Source organism: Cervus canadensis, chromosome 3 (genome assembly GCF_019320065.1).
Source record: "Cervus canadensis isolate Bull #8, Minnesota chromosome 3, ASM1932006v1, whole genome shotgun sequence".
In the NCBI taxonomy this organism is placed as follows: domain Eukaryota; kingdom Metazoa; phylum Chordata; class Mammalia; order Artiodactyla; family Cervidae; genus Cervus; species Cervus canadensis.
This window is the reverse complement of record NC_057388.1, coordinates 27,331,330-27,351,623: the sequence shown is the minus strand read 5'-3', so window position 1 is coordinate 27,351,623 and position 20,294 is coordinate 27,331,330. Positions and strand designations below refer to the sequence as shown.

At 35.6% G+C, this 20,294-nt stretch overlaps 1 protein-coding gene across 1 annotated transcript in view; it reads right to left on the bottom strand.

Annotated features, from left to right (window-relative positions):
* ABCB5 (ATP binding cassette subfamily B member 5) overlaps positions 1–16,077 on the bottom strand; it is a 115,178-nt gene extending 99,101 nt beyond the window's left edge. Inside the window, exons 1-6 of the mRNA XM_043462300.1 lie at positions 16,025–16,077; positions 13,851–13,905; positions 13,368–13,518; positions 10,722–10,776; positions 911–1,102; positions 654–825 (exon numbers count right to left, since the gene is read on the bottom strand). Of these exons, the coding sequence (XP_043318235.1) occupies positions 654–825; positions 911–1,102; positions 10,722–10,776; positions 13,368–13,518; positions 13,851–13,905; positions 16,025–16,077 (678 nt within the window). The remainder of the gene's footprint in view (positions 1–653; positions 826–910; positions 1,103–10,721; positions 10,777–13,367; positions 13,519–13,850; positions 13,906–16,024) is intronic.
* Positions 16,078–20,294: the final 4,217 nt, after the last annotated feature.

Here is a 20,294-nt window from a genome sequence, read left to right as displayed (position 1 = left end):
GGTATATATATTTTGCCCTTCACAAAGGGCACTGATTTCAAAACCAGGCTGTAAATAGATTAATATCTTGTAAAGAGATTAATATTCACACTATAACAATGATAAAATATAACTTGTATAAATACATAATTTGTTTTAAAAAATTGAAACAGATTGACATAAACATATACATTAGCAGACATTTTAAATGGTAATTCAGAGCCTTATAAAATATAAATTTGAAATGGTTGACATAAAATAGTCATATAACAGCTTAAATGTTTACTGTTTTAGGATTTCTCCATTCTGTTCTGGTGAAATTAATAGAAACACATTTATCTGGGAATTTAGAATACACAAGATTTTCCCAGCATTCAATGTATAGTGGCATAAAACTTTATCCATGCTAGTATCTGAAACTGCATTAGGTTCTAAATGAAAGGAATATTTTTAGATGTTAGTAAGATATTAAAACCAGACTTCATTGTAGTCAAATTACTTGAAGATAGAAAGGTGGTTAATGATGAATGAAATCAAAAGTATTTGTGGCATATAATATTCTTTCTTATTTGGGGACACATAAATAAACAGAACTGCCTTCTTTTTATACAATCTCAGTAAAATATCTTCACATTCTTCCTCTCAGTCAACACTGCATTAGCTATCTTACCTACCCTAGAGAATATGGCTGCTGAAGCAATTATAAGAGGGGATGTGGACAGAGTCACCAGTGTGAGTTTCCAGCCCTTCACCAAACCAATTGCCAGGCCAACAGAAAAAGTAGACATGTTTTGAAACAAGAGAGCAATCTTGTCTCCAATACCATCATTGATTTTGTTGATGTCACTGAAATAAGAAAATACATGAAATTAAGTCATTTATACATCATGTATAAGAACAAAGTTGATAAACTGCACATCCATTCTCTTACTCAGTCATGCGAGTATTAAGTTCACCGATGTCACAACTGTCAAACCAGCTGATGTCCTGAGCCAAAACTGAATGAAAAAACTGTTTTCGAATTCTCTTGGTCTGTCGTGCTGCAGTCATGACCCAAAACGAAATCTGTATGTAGCCAAAAATCAAGGCAGTAACTCCTATTCCAACATAATACAAGGTTAACCTGAAAAAAAAAATCATTGGAAATTTTAGTGAGACTGAAGCACACCTTTTTTTCCTTTGTTACCAAAAAATGAAATTTGTCATATTTGATTAAGAGAGTTTATGCTAAAGCACATAATTAAAAATAAACCACCATCAGAAAGACTGAGTATGTGGATAGAGGAATCTCAGTTACCCTTGTATGACATTCAGAATATATCTCTCTTATATTATTAGCATAGATTAGTATTTCAAAATATGTTTGTTAGTTATAGCTTCTTTCCATATTTTTAATACTTTCATTTGAAAGTGCTACATTGATGTAATTATTATAGTTGTATGTGGAAAAGGGAGAGTAAAGAAAGGATAGTAGTCAAAAGTATTTTATAAAATTCTTTAAATATATATTTAAAATGCTTTAAATATATATATATATACCATTAAATCCAAAATTATCCAACTTAAATAATTTACCCTGAGGAAATATGTACAAAGATTAATCTAGATGAATGCTTATTGTAGCATTAATACATACAATTGTAAATATTCTAAATATCTAACAGTGGGAGACCAGATAAGAAATGTTTTCATTTCATACCAAAATCTAAGGGACACAGCAAGTTCAGTACTAAGGGGAAGTTCACAGCAGGCCTATAAATAAGAAAAATCTCAAATAAATAATCTAACTTAAACACCTCATGAAACTAGAAAAAGAAAAAGAAATGAAGCCTGAAGACAGTGGCGAGCAGAAATAAATGAAATAGAGACTAAAAACAACAGAAAATATCAGTGAAACTAAAAGCTGGTTCTTTGAAAAGATAAAATTGACAGACCTTTAGCTGAACTTGCTAAGAAAAAAGAAAAGGCTTAGATAAAATCAGAAGCAAAAGAGGAAGAATTACAATAGATACCAAAGAAATGCAAAGGATTGTAAGAGAATATAATGAACAGTTATTTGCCAACAAGTTGGACAATCTAGAAGAAATAGATCAGTTCTTAGAATCAGACAAGCTTTCAAATAAACAAATGGGATGACATCAAACCAAAAAGTTTTGCAAAGCAAAGGAAATTATCAACAAAATAGAAAGACAACCTACTGAATGGGAGAAGATATTTACAAGTCATATATCTAATATTATATATATATATATCAGGAGATGCAGGTTCAATCACTGGGTTGGGAAGATCCCTGGAGAAGGAGACAGCAACCCACTCCAATATTCTTGCCTGGGAAATCCCAAGGACAGAGGAGCCTGGCAGACTACAGTCCATGGAATCCCAAAAGAGTTGGACGAGACTTAGCAACTAATGAAAAGGTGAGTCGGGAGAGTTAGTGAAGGTAAAAAGAGTGATTAAGAAAATTTCCTTTGAGGAAATGATATAATAGCTGGGATCCAAGATATATAAAAATTAATGAAAATCAACAAGGTAAAAACAGACAATCCAAATAAAAAATGGGCTGAGGATCGGGAGAGACATTTTTCCAAAGAAAGCATACAGACGGCCAAGAGACACATGAAAATATGCTTAGTATCACTTATCATCAGGGAGATGCAAATCAAAACCACAGTGAGATATCACTTCACATCTGTTAAAATGGCTATTATCACAAAGACAGGAAATAACAAGTGTTGGCGAGGATGTGGAGTAAAGGGAATCCTTGTGCACTGTTGCTGGGAATTTAAATTGGTGAAGCCACTATGGAAAACAGTATGGAGATTCCTCAAAAAATTAAGAATAGAAATATCATATGATCCAAATATTCCACTCTGGGTATTTATCTGAAGAGTATAAAACCAATAATTTGAAAAGACATATGCTCCTCTACATTCATCACAGTATTATTTACAATAGCCAAGATATGAAAACAACCTAAGTGCCACTGATGGATCGATGGCTATATATTTATTTATATATATATCAGGAGATGCAGGTTCAATCCCTGGGTCAGGAAGATCCCTGAAGAAGGAAATGGCAACCCACTCCAATGTTCTTGCCTGGGACATCCCAAGGACAGAGGGGCCTGGCAGACTACAGTCCATGGAGTCTCAAAAGAGTTGGACAGGACTTAGCGACTAACAAAAAGGTGAGTCAGGAGAATTAGTGAAGATAAAAAGAATGATTAAGAAAATTTCCTTTGAGGAAATGATATAATGGCTGGGATTCAAAAGAAGAAATGGAACTAGCCATAAAAAAGCAAGAAGAGAATTGCAGGAACAGAGAAGAGCAAGTAATACATTCAGAGGCAGGAAAGAGCTTACCATATTCCCAGAATAAAAGAAATCCAAAGTGGTATGGAATTATGAGGCTGGAGAATTTGGCATGTCATAGGGCTCTTAGCTATGGTGCACTGCACAAGTTTTATTCCAAGAGAACAGAAGACCATTTAAACATACAATGTCTTTATCTATTCACCTTTTAAAGATTACTCTGGATCCTCTTTGGAGAATGGATGAAGGCAACAACAAAAGAAAAAAAAAAAGACAGTTTAGATAGGAGGCAATTGCAATGTAAGTATGAAAGTAAGTAAGATAGAGTCAGAAAGATGGAGGCTTGGATGTAGATGGTGGAAGCTGATTGCAAAGAGGTAGACAGATTCTAGTTATATTTTGGAAATACAAGAACAAACAAGAATTGCTAATGTACTGGATGTGAGGGAAGCAGGAAGGGAAGAAAGCAAGCATAACTGTTTAGATTTTGTCTTGAGCAACTGGTAAATGGGGTGCCATTTACAGATGTGGGCAGCTGACGGAGGAACAGATTTGCAGGAGATAGCAAGTGTTTTGATTTAGACATAAGTCTGACATGCCTATTAAACATCAAAGTGGATATCAAGTAACAAGTTGGAAAATGAGAAGCTGAAGTGCTGGAGAGGGGTATCGGCTGGAGATGAAAATCTGTGTCAACAGCTGAGAGGTGGCAATTAAACTACTGTCTGAGATCATCCACAGAGACAGAGAATAAAGTGTAGATATCAATAAAAAAAAGAGAATAAGACCAAGGACTGAGCTCAAGTACTCTCCAAACATAGTAGAGTTTAAGAAGACAAAGAGCCAGTAAAGAAAGCTTGAGAAGTGGCCAGTGAGGTAATTGGAATGCCAGGGTAGTAAAGTACCAAGAAAAGCACAAAGAAATATACACTTGAGTCTCATTATTCCCAGATTCTCTGTTGGCAAATGTGCCTGTTCAATAAAATTTACTTGTAATCCAAAAATCAGTTATTGCTGTTTTCATTGTTATTTATGGACATATGCAGAGTGGCCAAAATTTTGAGTCACCCAACATAGATAGATGTTCGCAGCTGAGGCTGAACAAGGTAACATTCTGCTTTTCTGTTTTAGCTCTCATCGTTTTTTTTTTGTTGCTGTTCAGTCACTAAATTGTGCCTGACTCTTTGCGACTCCATGCACTGCTGCACACCAGGCTTCCCTGTCCTTTAATGTAATTTTTGTGATCAGGGTAGTGGCAAATTGTTCTCATTTTTGTGTTTTTTGTTGATGATTTCACTGTTTAAAATAACTCTCAAGAAGCAAGTTGAAGTCCTGTCTAGTGTTCCTAAGTGCAGGAAGCTGTGAAGTGCCCTATGGCACATGAAAATACATGTGAAAGGCAAGTGTCATTCCAACATGAGTTACAGTGCTGTTGACCAAGAGTTCAATATCAATTGATTAATGCAAATGTTGTGACTGGAGGTTCACAGAAACCTAGAAGTAATGGTTTAGTATTGGTATTTCAGTGTTCATGATGACTTTAATAGAAGATAATTATTACAATAATGAGAATTGACGGTTTTCTAATAGAAGGGACTGCTCAAGGACACCACAAAATGCTACTGAACTTTTTATAATGTGGGGAAAATGTTTTATAATGTGGGGAAAATGTTTGCAATATCCTAAGAGGAAACGGGTTAAGAAAACCAAATGCAAAGAAGAAATGGAAGACTTGTACACTGAAAACTATAAAACATTGTTGGGAAAAATTAAAGATCTGAATAAATGGATTGGAGGACTCAGTGTTGATAAGATGATGGCTCCCCAGATTGATCTATAGATTCAATCAACCCCTGTCAAAAACCTCAGCAGGCTATTTTGCAGATTTTGAAAGGTAATCCCCAAATAGATGTATAAATATATGTAGAGATGAGATGTCTAAAGAGAAGAACAAAGTTGGAGGATTTTCATTACCTGATTTTTAAAAATTTATTTATTTAAACTCTAAATCTACAGCATTCAAGGCAGTGTGATACCAACATGTGCTGTACTTAGTCGTTCGGTCGTGTCCAACTCTTTGCGACCCCACGGACTGCAGCCCGCTAGGCTCCTCTGTCCATGGAATTCTCCAGGCAAGAATACTGGAGTGGGCTGCCATGACTTCCTCCAGGGGATTGCCCCAACCCAGAGATCGAACCCAGGTCTTCTGCACTGCAGGCGGATTCTTTACTGTCTGAGCCACAAGGGAAGCCCAACAGTAGTATAAGGATAACCGTATCAATAAATGCAACAAAAATGGGAGAACAGAAGCCCTTACATTTGTGGGCATTTGATTTTCAGTAAAAGTGCCAAGGCAATTCAATGTGGAAAAATGGCTTTTTTAAGAAACAGTCTTAGGACAAATGAATAGCCACATGCAAAAAAGAAGTTAGACCCTTACCTTACAATAGTCACAAAAATAAACTCAACATGGATCAAAAACCTAAGGATGAGCTAAACTGTTGAAATTTCTAGAAGAAAATATAGAAGAGAATTTTCATGATCCTATGCAAAGAATTTCTAAATCCAAAAGGGAAATTCATAAACAAAAAACTTGATAAACTGTACCTAATCAAAATTTAAAATTTTGCTGCCTCAAAAGGAATCTTTAAGAAAATGAGAAGATGAGCCACACACTAGGAGAAAATTTATGCCAGTCATATATCTGACAAAGAACTCACATCTAGAATTTATAAAGAACTCTTACAATTGAATATTTAAGACAAATACAACAACATAGGCAAAATATTTGAATATATATTTTACCAAAGAAATACATGAATGCTTAAAAAGTAAATGAAAAACAATGCTCATTATTAGTCACTAGGGAAATGCAAATTAGTCACAATACCAAACCACTTCATACCTACAAAATAGCTATAATAAAAAAGACAATAACAAGTGTTGGTGAAGATGTGGAGAAACTGAAACACACATTGTTGGTGGGAAAGTAAAATGGTGTATATACACTTTGGAAGACAGTTTGGCAGTTTCTTAAAAAGTTAAATGTAAACTTACCATATGACCAGCAATTCCACTCCTAGGTATCTACCCAAGAGAAATAAAAACATATGTCCACACAGAAACTTACATATCAATGTTCATAGAAACATTATTTTTAAATTGCAAAAAAAAAGAAAAAGAAAACGGAAACAGTCCTAAAGTTCATCATCTGGTGAACAGACAAACAAAATGTGATATATCCTTGCAGTGGATTACTACTAAGCAATGAAAAGAAATAAACTACTAATACACATTATAATATGGATGAACCTCAAAAACATTACATTTAATAAAGGAAGCTAGGTGGGAAATCCTATATACTGTATGTCTCTAAGCACATGCAATGTCTAAATTATGCAAATCTTTAAAGATAGTAGAGAAGTATTTGCTTGGGGCTAAGGGTGGAAATGGGAGCTGATTGCAAAGGAGGAATCTTATTTTCAGAATAATTGTCTAATTAGTAAGACAAAGGCACAGACAACATCAAAACATTAAAATTACATAAAGTTATGAGTGATTGTCTTTGTAAAATGACTGAGGTAGAATAAAATTCTTCAGTTCCTGATTATTACTGAGGTAAGAGGCACAACCTTATCCCTACCAAAAGAGTTCTATAAAAAACTGTTTCCCAGATAGCTGTTCATCAAAACATTAGCTCAGCAGGATGTTTAGTTTCCATAGTTAAAGAGGTTTGAAACTGGGTTAAACTGAGCCTTATTTATGCTTATCTGTCTGAAGTGTCCAACAAGGGTATCATATATAGTGTTTTCTAAACCAGTTTGACTGTGGAACCATTATTCATTACATACCTCAAATATTTCCAAAACAATACACTAGTTTGAGAAACAATAGCATAACAAATACTACATTATAAATGTTAGGAGTATTTCCTCATAAATTTTGTAATCTCTTAATAACTGTGCATACTACATAGACATATTTTACTCTAGCCCTTTTATTATCTCTTTTTTAAATAGATGTCCCTAATTTTAAAGGTTCCATGGAGAAGGAAATGGCAATCCACTCCAGTATCCTTGCCTGGAAAATCCCATGGACAGAGGAGCCTGGCAGGCTAGCTCAGCCTGCTTGGCCATGTTGCTCCCAGCTAAAGCTGGTGGCTACTGCCAGTCGGGATCTGCTTTGCAGAACAGAATGTGAATTATTTAATTAAAAATGAAAACACGCAACAAGCAGAAAAAAAAAATAAATAAAATAAAGGTTCCAAACTTTTTTTGTAAGAAACTCATACTTCATGATTATAACATCAGAGCCCTGTTCTAATACTGTAAGACTAGTATTCAGTAGAAGGAAGTTCCTGGATCCTAATTAGGAATTTTCAAAAGATCCAATACAAATAAATTTTATGAAAAATTTGCTAAAAAAATTGGAAACTTTCCCTCAAAGAAAGCTGAGACTGCAGCAAAGCAAAACTTGAGGCAGTACTATTCATATTTAGTTGCAGAACAGCACAGCCCAACTGAATGTTCTGTGATGAAGAAAATGTCCCATACTGATGCTGTACAATATGGCAGCCAGCCTTACTTGACTTGTGAGCACTTGGCATGTGACTGAGGATGAGGAACTGATTTTTAAATTTTATTTAATTTTAATTAATTGAAGATCATGAAACCACAGTCACATGAGGCTGTGGCTAACAGCGTGGAAAGTCAAGAATTATGGCCTAGACAGTGCCATTGCAATGTCTTAGGGTTGTGTAACATGGAGGCTTCACTTCTGGGGGAAAAGAATAAGCGATCCCCTAGGTCTGATAAGGGCTTCCCTGGTAGCTCAGATGGTAAAGAATCTGCCTGCAATGTAGGAGACCCAGGCTCGACCTCTGGGTCAGGAAGATCCCCTGGAGAAGGGAATGGCAACACACTCCGGTATTCTTGTGTGGAGAATTCTGTGGACAGAGGAGCCTGGTAAGCTACAGTCAGGGGTTGCAAAGAGTCCAACACGACTGAGCAATTAACACTTTCACTTTCACTTTAGGTCTGATAAGACATAGTTTTAGCGAGACACTACAGAAATCCAGTGACTATCCCCAGTAAGGTTGCATTTCTCTAGCAAACTCAACACATGCGACAGAGGAAAGCATATTGCTTAAGACACAAGCCCACAAAAGCAAAATGTTCTTATAAATTATCTATTTCAGAATTTACAATTTTTAGTCTGAACACAATTTACTATAAATAGTCTGAGACTAGAGATCTCTTCAAGAAAATTAGAGATACCAAGGGAATATTTCATGCAAAGATAGGCTCAATTAAGGATAGAAATGGTATGGACCTAACAGAAGCAGAAGATATTAAGAAGAGGTGGCAAGAATATACAGAAGAACTGTACAAAAAAGATCTTCACAACCCAGACAATCACGATGGTATGATCACTCACCTAGAGCCAGACATCCTGGAATGTGAAGTCAAGTGGGCCTTAGAAAGCATCACTATGAACAAAGCTGATGGAGGTGATGGAATTCCAGTTGAGCCATTTCAAATCCTGAAAGACGATGCTGTGAAAGTGCTGCACTCAATATGCCAGCAAATCTGGAAAACTCAGCAGTGGCCACAGGACTGGAAAAGGTAGTTTTCATTCCAATCCCAAAGAAAGGCAATCCCAAAGAATGCTCAAACTACCACACAATTGCACTCATCTCACATGCTAGTAAAGTAATGCTCAAAATTCTCCAAGCCAGGCTTCAGCAATATGTGAACCGTGAACTTCCAGATGTTCAAGCTGGTTTTAGAAAAGGCAGAGGAACCAGAGATCAAATTGCCAACATCCACTGAATCATCAAAAAGGCAAGAGGGTTCCAGAAAAACATCTATTTCTGCTTTATTGACTATGCCAAAGCCTTTGACTGTGTGGATCACAATAAACTGTGGAGAATTCTTAAAGAGATGGGAATACCAGACCACCTGACCTGCCTCCTGAGAAATCTGAATTCAGGTCAGGAAGCAACAGTTAGAACTGGACATGGAACAACAGACTGGTTCCAAATTGAGAAAGGAGTACCTCAAGGCTGTATATTGTCATCCTGCTTATTTAATTTATATGCAGAGTACATCATAAGAAACGCTGGGCTGGAGGAAGCACAAGGTGGAATCAAGATTGCCGGGAGAAATATCAATAACCTCAGATATGCAGATGACACCACCTTTATGGCAGAAAGTGAAGAAGAACTAAAGAGCCTCTTGATGAAAGTGAAAGAGGAGAGTGAAAAAGTTGGCGTAAAGCTCAACATTCAGAAAACTAAGATCATGGCATCTGGTCCCATCACTTCATGGCAAATACATGGGGAAACAGTGGCTGACTTCATTTTTGAGGGCTCCAAAATCACTGCAGATGGTGATTAAAGCCATGAAATTAAAAGATGCTTACTCCTTGGAAGGAGTTATGACCAACCTAGACAGCATATTAAAAAGCAGAGACATTACTTTACCAACAAAGGTCCATCTAGTCAAGGATATTGGTTTTTCCAGTGGTATGTATGGATGTGAGAGTTGGACTATAAAGAAAGCTGAGCGCCGAAGAATTGATGCTTTTGAACTGTGGTGTTGGAGAAGTCTCTTGAGAGTCCCTTGGACTACAAGGACATCCAACCAGTCCATCCTAAAGGAAATCAGTCCTGGGTGTTTGTTGGAAGGACTGATGTTGAAGCTGAAACTCCAATACTTTGGCCACCTGATGCGAAGAGCTGACTCATTTGAAAAGACCCTGATCCTGGGAAAGCCTGAGGGCAGGAGGAGAAGGGGATGACAGACGATGAGATGGTTGGATAGCATCACCAACTCAATGGACATGAGTGTGGGTAAACTCCAGGAGTTGGTGATGGACAATGAGGCCTGGCATGCTGCGGTTCATCGGGTCGCAAAGAGTCAGACATGACTGAGCGACAGAACTGAACTGAACTGATGATAGTCTGAATAGTTCGTTTCCAAAATTCATCTGAATAAAACTTTACTATTCTTTATTTTTTTTTATTTAACTATTTGTTGCACACATATTTTTGTCTTTTAAAGTTTACTGAGGTGGCACTTTTTCTATAAGTTTTGTAAGAAAAATAACTTGAAAAAAAGGAAAAATTAGTCACTAAACCTCTAGGATATGTACCTTCAGTTCCAAGAAACAAAGCTGATATAAAAATGCAAATCCCAAAACAACATTTCTATTATGACACTTCTGTCAAAACTGAAAGCATATGAAGCTATACACTTTTCAAGTAGGAGAAAAATTAACGTGTAACTATGTTTATATATCTAACGAAAGAAGAGGACATGTTTACTTTACTTATTTATATGTAATATTAATAATCAGATAGACATTTCAGTTTTTTCCATATAAAGCAGTATGCAATGAATATGATATTAACATTTCATTAGTACTCACATAATCATATCTTCATTCACCTTCTCTTGAGACTGAGTACAGTTCCGATAATTTGCTGTAGAGAAGTTTTTTAAATTATAAGGATATTAATCAATTTATAATTGGCCATGATGTGTTTTATATATAGTCCTCCAAACAAAACATAATGCCTTCTCAAGAAAATGGACTTAACACAATAGCTAATGATCATCTTTATTTTCTATTCTTCCACCTAAAATTTGAAATTATTATCTCTGGTCACAAGAAGTACACATGCAACATGAAAAATTACAAGGACACATTAACCAGATAGCTCATACCTGGAAAGAATTCTTTAGGATATCTCTGATTTCAGGTAACAGGAGTGTAAGTAATAGTAACAGAATTTCCTTTCCTGTTGAGATTATGCATTTAGAATTCAGTTTGAAATACCCCAGCAAATAAAGAATATGAATGAAAGTTGTAGTAGTCATGGAAAAAATTTAAAAGAAGCTCACTGAAATTTGTTGGGTACAAGAATGGCAGCATCATAAAACAGTATTTAAATAATCCTTGGTTCACCTGTTTCCATGTAAAATTTCCATATATATTCTTAAAAAACCTACATCATACCCTAATTAGTATACCAAGGTTGTAATTTCACCAACAGCACAAAACAGAGGTCGATATCAACTATCATAATTTTCTTTCTTAAATGGCCATAATATGTGTGCATGTGTTAGCCACTCAGTCATATCCTTACTCTTTGCAACGCCATGGACTGTAGCCCACCAGACTCCTCTGTCCATGGGATTCTCCTGGCAGGAATACTGGAGTGGGTTGCCATTACTTCTCTGATCATAATAAACATTTGTAATAAGTTGACAGACATCATCCTCTTCATTTCTTACATAAACACAATGACATCCTGTATGATGATGTATATGATCTTTATGTGCATTTTTCCTTTATTCCATTTTTGGAACTGATAGGGAACATTTTTAAAGCAGCTTATCACAAATATCAAAGTTGACATAGAAATATTAAACCTCAGTAGAAAGTTTTAAGGAAATTTAACTGAATTAACAAAGAGAATACATATTGTTTCTAAAAATCGTACCTAGAATCACATAAAAATGGCATAATTTCATTTTGGAGATTATATTAATAGGGGTAAAATGTGCAAAAGTTCAGTGCTGGCATAAAAATGGGCCTCTGATCAATGATAGTTATTATTTATATCTTCAATTGTAGGAGCAAAAAATCCTCCTCTGTTATCCTTCAGAAAACCAATGTTATAAGGCTGAAGATATACTCCTTAATATTTCCACTTCTTTTTAATAATATGTTATACCAACAATAGGATGTGTGCTTAGTCACTCAGTCATGTCCAACTCTTTGTGACCCCACTGACTGTAGCCCACGAGGCTCCTCTGTCCATGGGATTTTCCAGGCTAGAATACTGGAGTGGATGCCATTTCCTCCTCCAGGGGATCTTTCTGACCCGGGAATTGAACCTGCATCTCCTGTATCTCCTAAATTGGCAGGCGGATTCTTTACTGCTGAGCCACCTGGGAATCCCTATACAAACAAAACCCATTATTTATCTAAATATTTCTCAACCTCTTTATGTGTTCATTACATTTGAAAGAACACACAATGAAAACCTGAGTAACATGGAGAAGGCTCAAACAAAAACAAAATTAAAATTCAGCAGTATCAGTCAGATACTCATGACTACGGGTTTGATCCCTGAGTTGGGAAGATCCCCTGGAGAAGGGAACGGCTACCCACTCCAGTATTCTGGCCTGGAGAATTCCATGGACTGTACACTCCATTCCCAAGGAGTCAGACAGGACTGAGTGACTTTCACTTTCACGCATGACTACCCTATCTAAAGTTAACAAAGTAATCATTTACAGAGCAGATCTAAGACTGAAGCGACTTAGCACATACACATGCAACGGAAGGAGTACTCGCAAAGAGATTGCCTTAAGTTGCTAAGTTTGTCCTTACTCCTTCCCTTCTTTCCCCCCTTTCCTTCCCTTTCTTCACTCACTCATTCAGAGAAAGAGACAGACAGACATAACTGGCAGTCAACAAACATATGTTCAATGAACTGGCAGCTCCATTTGTCTGCCAAGTTAAATGACATCTTTAGACTCTATCATAAAATATCAAAAAATTAATAACTGTGTAGACAGGATATAATCACATGGAAGGAAATAGAGATGGAAACTATGAATTTATTCCACTTGAACAAAACTGGGGCATTTAAAAAATTAAACTTTGGGTGGAAAATAAGATGGTATAAATTAGTATTTAAAGTCAAATAGGGAACATAAAGTCAAATAGGTCTGCAGTCTGCAAATTTACCTTACAGATTTTGGACATACGATCTCTGCTAATCATGTGAGCTTGTTTTGTTTTTTTTTTAAATAAATGTCTCTCTTTCTCTCTACATAAACACACACACACACACACACACACACACACACACATTCTATTGGTTCTGTTTCTTTGAAGAAAGCTGACAAATATGGATTTTGGTTCTTCAGTCCCTGGCAACACAGAAGAATAAATATTACATAGTTTGACAAGAGAATAATCTGTATAATGAGTTTAATGTCTGCTTTCCTTAATACTTTTGAGTCCCTAGCAACATAGAAAAGTAAATATTGTACTCACTTGTGTTGGTTTTGACTAGACATCCACTTATAAGGTTATCACTCATTTCTCCTAATATCAGTGACATTACAGGAAGACAGGCCCCATTTACTAGTGATGCTAGTAATCCAAGGATCATGAGTGTGATATCCAGTCCATCAGCAAAGCGAAACTGAGGAAAATGAATAAAACATGGTAGCATGATACTGTTAAAAAACAGACACCAAAAACCAACCTTTAGCTTTTGCCATTATTTTTGGCAAAATTGAATCTTTGTACAGGTACTGTGGTTTTTTTTTAAACCTCTTATTACAGCATTTATGGGTTACTTACATACATTTTTCCTGTTGGAAATAATAGTTTGGTAAACTATTTTTTTTAGATCCCCCAAAACACAAAAATAAATTATGTTTGCATGAGAAAAACACAATTATCCTATATTCTCCTGACAATTCCCTAAAATTTTCTGATATATAGACACACTTTCTAACTAATTTTACTTACTATTTCAATAGGTCCAACAACTTGCTTTCTTACTTTAGGCAGTTCTTGCAGTTTTCTGGAAAACAAATGTTTAAAATGGAAAGATTACAATGTGAATATAATTTGTAGAATTTTGTAATTAAAACTGTGTTGAAGTATCAAATTTTACCCTTGGTAACAAGTTTATATCAACACTGAAATTTTAAAATCAAATGATGATATACAGCACGAAGATTTTTAGTATAATCACTGGGAAAGTAATTTATTACTGGCTGTCTCTACATTATTAGTTAGGTAACAACTGAAGGACACACATCTGAAGCAGAATTTTTTTTTATAGTGATAAAATACACATAACATAGGACTTACCATCTCAACTATTTTAAAAAATATAATGGTATTAAGTACAATCATACTGCTGTGCTACTATCACCATCAGCCACTCATAGAACTCTCGTCTTGGCCAAAAGAAACTCAGTATCCAATAAATAAATTCTCCCCCATAGCCATTGCCAATCACCATTGTACCTTCTTTTTCTAGGAATCCGACTACTTTAAGAACTTCATTTTGGTGGAATAGTACAGTATTTTATTGTTTTCTGAAAGGTTTATCTCACTTAACAAAATGTCTTCAAGGCTAACCCATGTTGTAGTACTTGTCAGAATTTTCCTCTTTTTTAAGTCTGAATACTATTCCATCGCAAGTATTAGCTCACATTCTGTTCATCCATTTACCGGCAGTGAGCACTTGGGTTGCTTCTACTTTTTGGCTATTGTGAGCAGTACTGCTATGAATATAGGTATAAAAAATATCTCTCCAAGTCCTTGCTTTCAATTCTTTTGGGTATCCAACCTGGAGTAGAATTTCTGGGTCATGTGATAATTCTTTTAATTTCTTGAGGAATCACCATACTGTTTCCTACATCATTTCACAGTCCCATCAGCCATGCACAAGTATTCCAATTTCTCTATATCCTCAACATCACTTCTTATTTTGTGTTTTATATTATTATTACTATTTTTAGATAGGAGCCATCCTAATGGGTATGAGGTGGTGAATTAGAATTTTTAACCCTTTGAAACAAATTGCCCAAGAGAAACTGTATGCTTTAAATGAAAGAAGTTCTATTAAGTACACATTAAACAAGGGTACTGAGAAATTTGTACCCAGTGAAAATTTCATTTCTTAGCTCACTTTCAAGGAGTTCCAGAAGAAGAATGTAAATTTTTGTCCACTGATTTCAGGGAATCTGTAATCTGTCATTAAACACACACACACACACACACACACACACACACACACATATACACATAAGACAAGACTTTGAAACATTAAAAAAAGGGTGGAGGGGATCAGATTAAATTTCCTAAAAAAGATGTCACAGAAGGATGAACTCCTGACTCCTCTCTTCAGCTTCATAATATACTGTTCTGGCAGCTTTGATAAGTGACAAGTCACTTAATTTTATTCCACCTGAAGTTAATAATTTACTAACATATTGGGCCAGTTTGCTCTGAGTAATTCATGGATGACAAAAATTATTGCTTCAAGATTAAAAAGCCCTACAACTCCTTCTCCCAGCTCAAATGTGGACTTTTAAAGCTCTAGATCTAGTAAGCCCTATCTTCTTTTGATAAATTTTGTTTCAGGAATATATAACTAGTGATCTAAAGCAGGCCTCTACAGTTTTATATTTATACATTGAAATGTAACTCAATTATTATGGCAAAAATAGAAATAAAATATTTAAAATAATTTCCATTTTACATCTCCAAGTTAATGAATTACAGATGTAGGAAAATTTTATAACACACATACAAATATACATGTAGGCACCAACTTATTGAAAAAATAATTAGAATCCAATATTTTCTTTTATTAACTGTACCACATAGAATGAAGGACTCACAAAGAATTAAAAATATTTAAGTATTTTCCCTCTACATGTTGGTAAGAGATAAGAAATTTGGAAGAATAAATATCTGAAGTAAATATGAAATCAAATCCTGTAGCAATTACCCTACCTAAATTTACTATTAATCCAGTTATAACACTGACTATGTTAAAGTCCAGCAAAATGCAAACAGCACTGTTATTTTTGGAAAATATTATTGACATTTTGCTACAGTTGAGAAAAGGATAAGATATAATTGAAGTTGCAGAACATGTTTTGTAGAATTTAGGCAAAACTTACCCATTTCTCTGATAATTTTTTCGCATTTCTTCAGCTTTTTCAGAATTTGCCATCTTATTTACAACTTAATTCTTCTGAAATAAAATATTAACAAGTATATCACGACAATATAAACTTTTATCACTTAATTGATATGAAGCATTCTTTACATCCCTAGGGGTTTCTGGAAAAGCATGCTGCTGAGTTTCACCATGCCCCCACAACCCTGAGACACCAAATGAAGTTTCTGGTTACCTAGCTCACCTATTCAGAATTTAACATGAATGTATAACTTCTTTGCTTCATTCTGGGCTTAGATTTGGAGCTAATAATATTCTAGAGATAGAAGGAAAAGGAGAAAAGCCAGATTTCATGAACAATGCGTGTTTTCCCAGGATATTGGATTTTATTCCTCCTCTGACACTGATTTTTTGTTACTGATGAAAACCTTTAAATTATCTAGTGCTTAGTTTTCTCTGTTTAAAAAAACAAAAAACAAACAAACAAAAAACCTGATGCAATAGTTTCTGTTAGCCAGTAGTTTGAGGGAGCAGAGTGCTCTAGTTTACTAAATATGAGGAAGTTAGAGCTTCTACTATATATGAGTTAATAGCTCTTAAAAATTAGAATATTTAAAAAACCTCATTATATTAAATATAGTGTATTCTTCCTTTAGATGATGTTTTAGGGTCTTAGGTGGTCATTTAGTCGCTAAGTTGTCTCCGACTCTTGCGACCCTATGGGCTGTAGCCCCGCCAGGCTTCTCTGTCCATGGGATTCTCCAGGCAAGAATACTTGAGTGGATCACCATTTCCTTCTCCAAGGGATCTTTCCGAGACAGGAACTGAACCCTAGTCTCCTGCATTGCAGGCAGATTCTTTACCATCTGAGCCACCGATGAAGCCAGTTAGGATCTTAGCTAGTCTCAGGAGTCCAATTATCAACCTAAATTATCATTTTTTTGCAAATACACAGATATTTTTGACTCAATCTGATTTGTTAGGTCATGTAACATCCATGGGCTTCCCTGATAGCTCAGTTGGTAAAGAATCTGCCTGCAATGCAGGAGACTGCAGTTCAATTTCTGGGTCAGAAAGATCCGCTGGAGAAGGGAAAGGCTACCCACTCCAGTATTCTCAATATCTATATTGAGAAGATTATAACATATATGAACTTAAACTCTAGAGTGGAATTAGTAATCAATTAAACACTACCTGAAAGTGTTAGTTGCTCAGTTGTGTCTGACTCTTTGAGAACCATGGACTGTACTACCTAAGCAACTGTAAAAACCTGTAAAATACACTTTCAAATAGTAAGTTTCTCCATGAAGAAATGCATCCAGTGCATCAGAAATGGCTCTGTCCATGTGGATTCTCCAGGCAAGAATACTGGAGTGGGTTGCCATGCCCTCCTCCAGGGAATCTTTCCAACCCAGGGATAGAACCCAGGTCTCCCGCATTGTAGGCAGATTCTTTACTATTTGGGCTGCCAGGGGAGACCTTGAGAAGGAAGGCATGATACAAATACAGTGGCATAGTCTTCCTGTTTTGGAAACCAATGTTCATAACTTCATACAAGAAAACTTCATAATTGCTATACTGATGTTATACCATCTCCAGTTATTTAACATATGTGTAAATAATTAAATAGACTCTATCAATCATTGCATTTCATAGAAATTAGCAATTATATAATAAAACTCATAAATTCATTAAAAGAAACCAAAACAATTTAGGCTCACCTTGGTAAGTGCATGATCTGCTGATTTATACCAAACTCATGGGTGGTTTCTCCTCTTCAACAACAACAAAAAAACCAACTGCACTTTCAGAACTGTGCTTTGCTAAAGCCTGTTTTCTGCCCACACCTTAATATCTGATTACAGCAAGGGTGAATTTCCAAGTAAAGCACACTATGTTCTTGTCATAGTGTACTTGGGAAACAAAGTGAGCAAAGAAAATTCATTGAGCCAAATAAACACTTTTTTAAAAAGATGTGTAGTGCCTATATACCCAGTTTTCTATTGTTTAGTCCCATATAATTTTATTAGCTGAATTAGTAATTGTAATAAGTAAAATAAATGTCTCTAATGTCAATGGCACATTTGCACAAGAAATTTTCATTGACTGATATTATACTATATATTTATCTGCTGGTGGCTGAACACTTAAGTTGTTTGCATATCTTGGCTAATGTGAATAGTAAGAAGCAACTGATTTTTGCATGTTGATGAACACATGTATTAGCTATGACAATTGTGTGTGTGTGTGAGTGACAGAGAGAGATATTCAGATTCACTATATAAAAGATCTTGTCTGAGAACAGAGTTCTTTTTCTAATTTTGATGTTTTATGTTTCCTTTATTTGCCCAAGTGTGCTGGCTGGAACTGTGTTGAGCAGAAGTGGTGAGAGTAGGCATCCTAGAATTCCTCCTGATCTTAAGGGGAAAGTTATCATCTTTTTCCATTGAGTATGATGTTAGCCGTAGGTTTTTTAATAGATGAAAGAAGTTTCCTTTTATTCTTAGTTTGTAGAATGTTACTATCATTAAATGGTATTGAATTTTGTCACATGCTTTTCCTGTATCAACTGAGATAGACACAGATTTTTCTTCATTCTATTAATGAGGTGTATTAAATTGGCTGGGGCTTTCCAAGGGGAGCTAGTGGTAAAGAACCTGCCTTCCAGTGCAGAAAAGATATGAGATGCAGGTTCCATCCCTGGGTTGGGAAGATCCCCTGGAGGATGGCATGGCAACCCACTCCAGTATTCTTGCCTGGAAAAACCATGGACAGAGGAGCCTGGCAAACTACAGTCTATAGGGTGGCAAAGAGCTGGATGTAACTGAAGTGACTTAGCAAGCACGCACGCAATAAATTGATTGCTTTTTGAAAGTTCACATATCCTTGCAATTTGGCAATAAATCTCACTTGTTCAAGGTGTAAAATCACTTTAATAAGCTGTTGAGTTTGGTTGCTATATGGTAAATCCCCTACATATGGATGAGTTCCATTTCAAGAGCGTGTTAAGGTCCAATTTGTTGTTAAGTCCAACAAAATTAGCCTAGATACTGAAACTAACACAATTGGCTATATAGTACTGTACTGTAATAGGTTTATAATACTTTTCACAAAATAATACACAAAAAACCAAGCACAGAAAGTAAAGAAAACATTTTTAGTCTTATAGTACAGTACTCTGAAAAGTACAGTAGTACAGTGAAACAGACAGTGTTTCTTAGCAGTATCAGCTACATCACCACTGCTTTTATGCTTGTTTCTGGACATCCTGGGCTTGAAATAAATAATCTATACTACTATACTCTCCACAGTACTGTACAGTAATGTACACCAAGGCACAAACACTTATAGAGGATACACGAACATCACAATGTACATCAGACACGTGAACTAACTTATGTGATTCAACATGTGAATGCATGTTCCCATCTTTGAAAGTTCAGAGCTTTAGGTTCATAGATAGGGAACTTACTGTATTTTGTTGAGGAATTTTATATAAATATTCATAAGGGATATTTGTTTGTCGTTTTCTCTTTTTTTCTAAAAAGGAAATAACTCTGCTTCTAGACTGTCTTCAGGCTCAAGACACCAAGTTCTTGCTAGAGTTTCTGACTTTTGTCCTTTCCTGAAGATTTGGGCTTGCCAGCCACCACACTCATGTGAGCCAGTTTTAAGACTTAATGCTCCCCTGTCTAACCTCTCTCTCTAGATAGATAGATACAGATAGACATAGACAAAACCAATAGGCTTTCTTCTGGAGAATCCTGACTATTATGCCCAGCAAGACAGGAAGTTATATGATGAATAGTACATAGAGTGACTTTTCTAGCATCTAAGAAGAACATTATGACCTAAACTGTTTCACCACACAGACGAGAAGGGCCCTGAGGTTAATCTTTGGAGGACAGTTAATATGTCAATAAGTAGAGATGTGTGGAGGAGGAATGAGAACATAATTTCAGGAATGCAAAGGTGAATTATCTCACAATAGAAGAATGAGACCGGTCTGGTTAGAATGAACAGCTCATGCAAAAATCGAGAAAGAGACAAAGTAGATAAGATTGTAGAATACACTGAACCAAATTTTAGGGCAACTGTGATAATTTTCTGAGAATGAGAATGACAGGGCCATTGATATTTGATACAATTAACCAGATAAATGTTGATTGTAAGGACACGGGAAGAGAGAAGATTCAGGTTTACCCATTATGATCTAGTTTAACAGCAATAAGAAAGTCCTATCTGAGAAATATTTTTAAGGAAAGATTGAC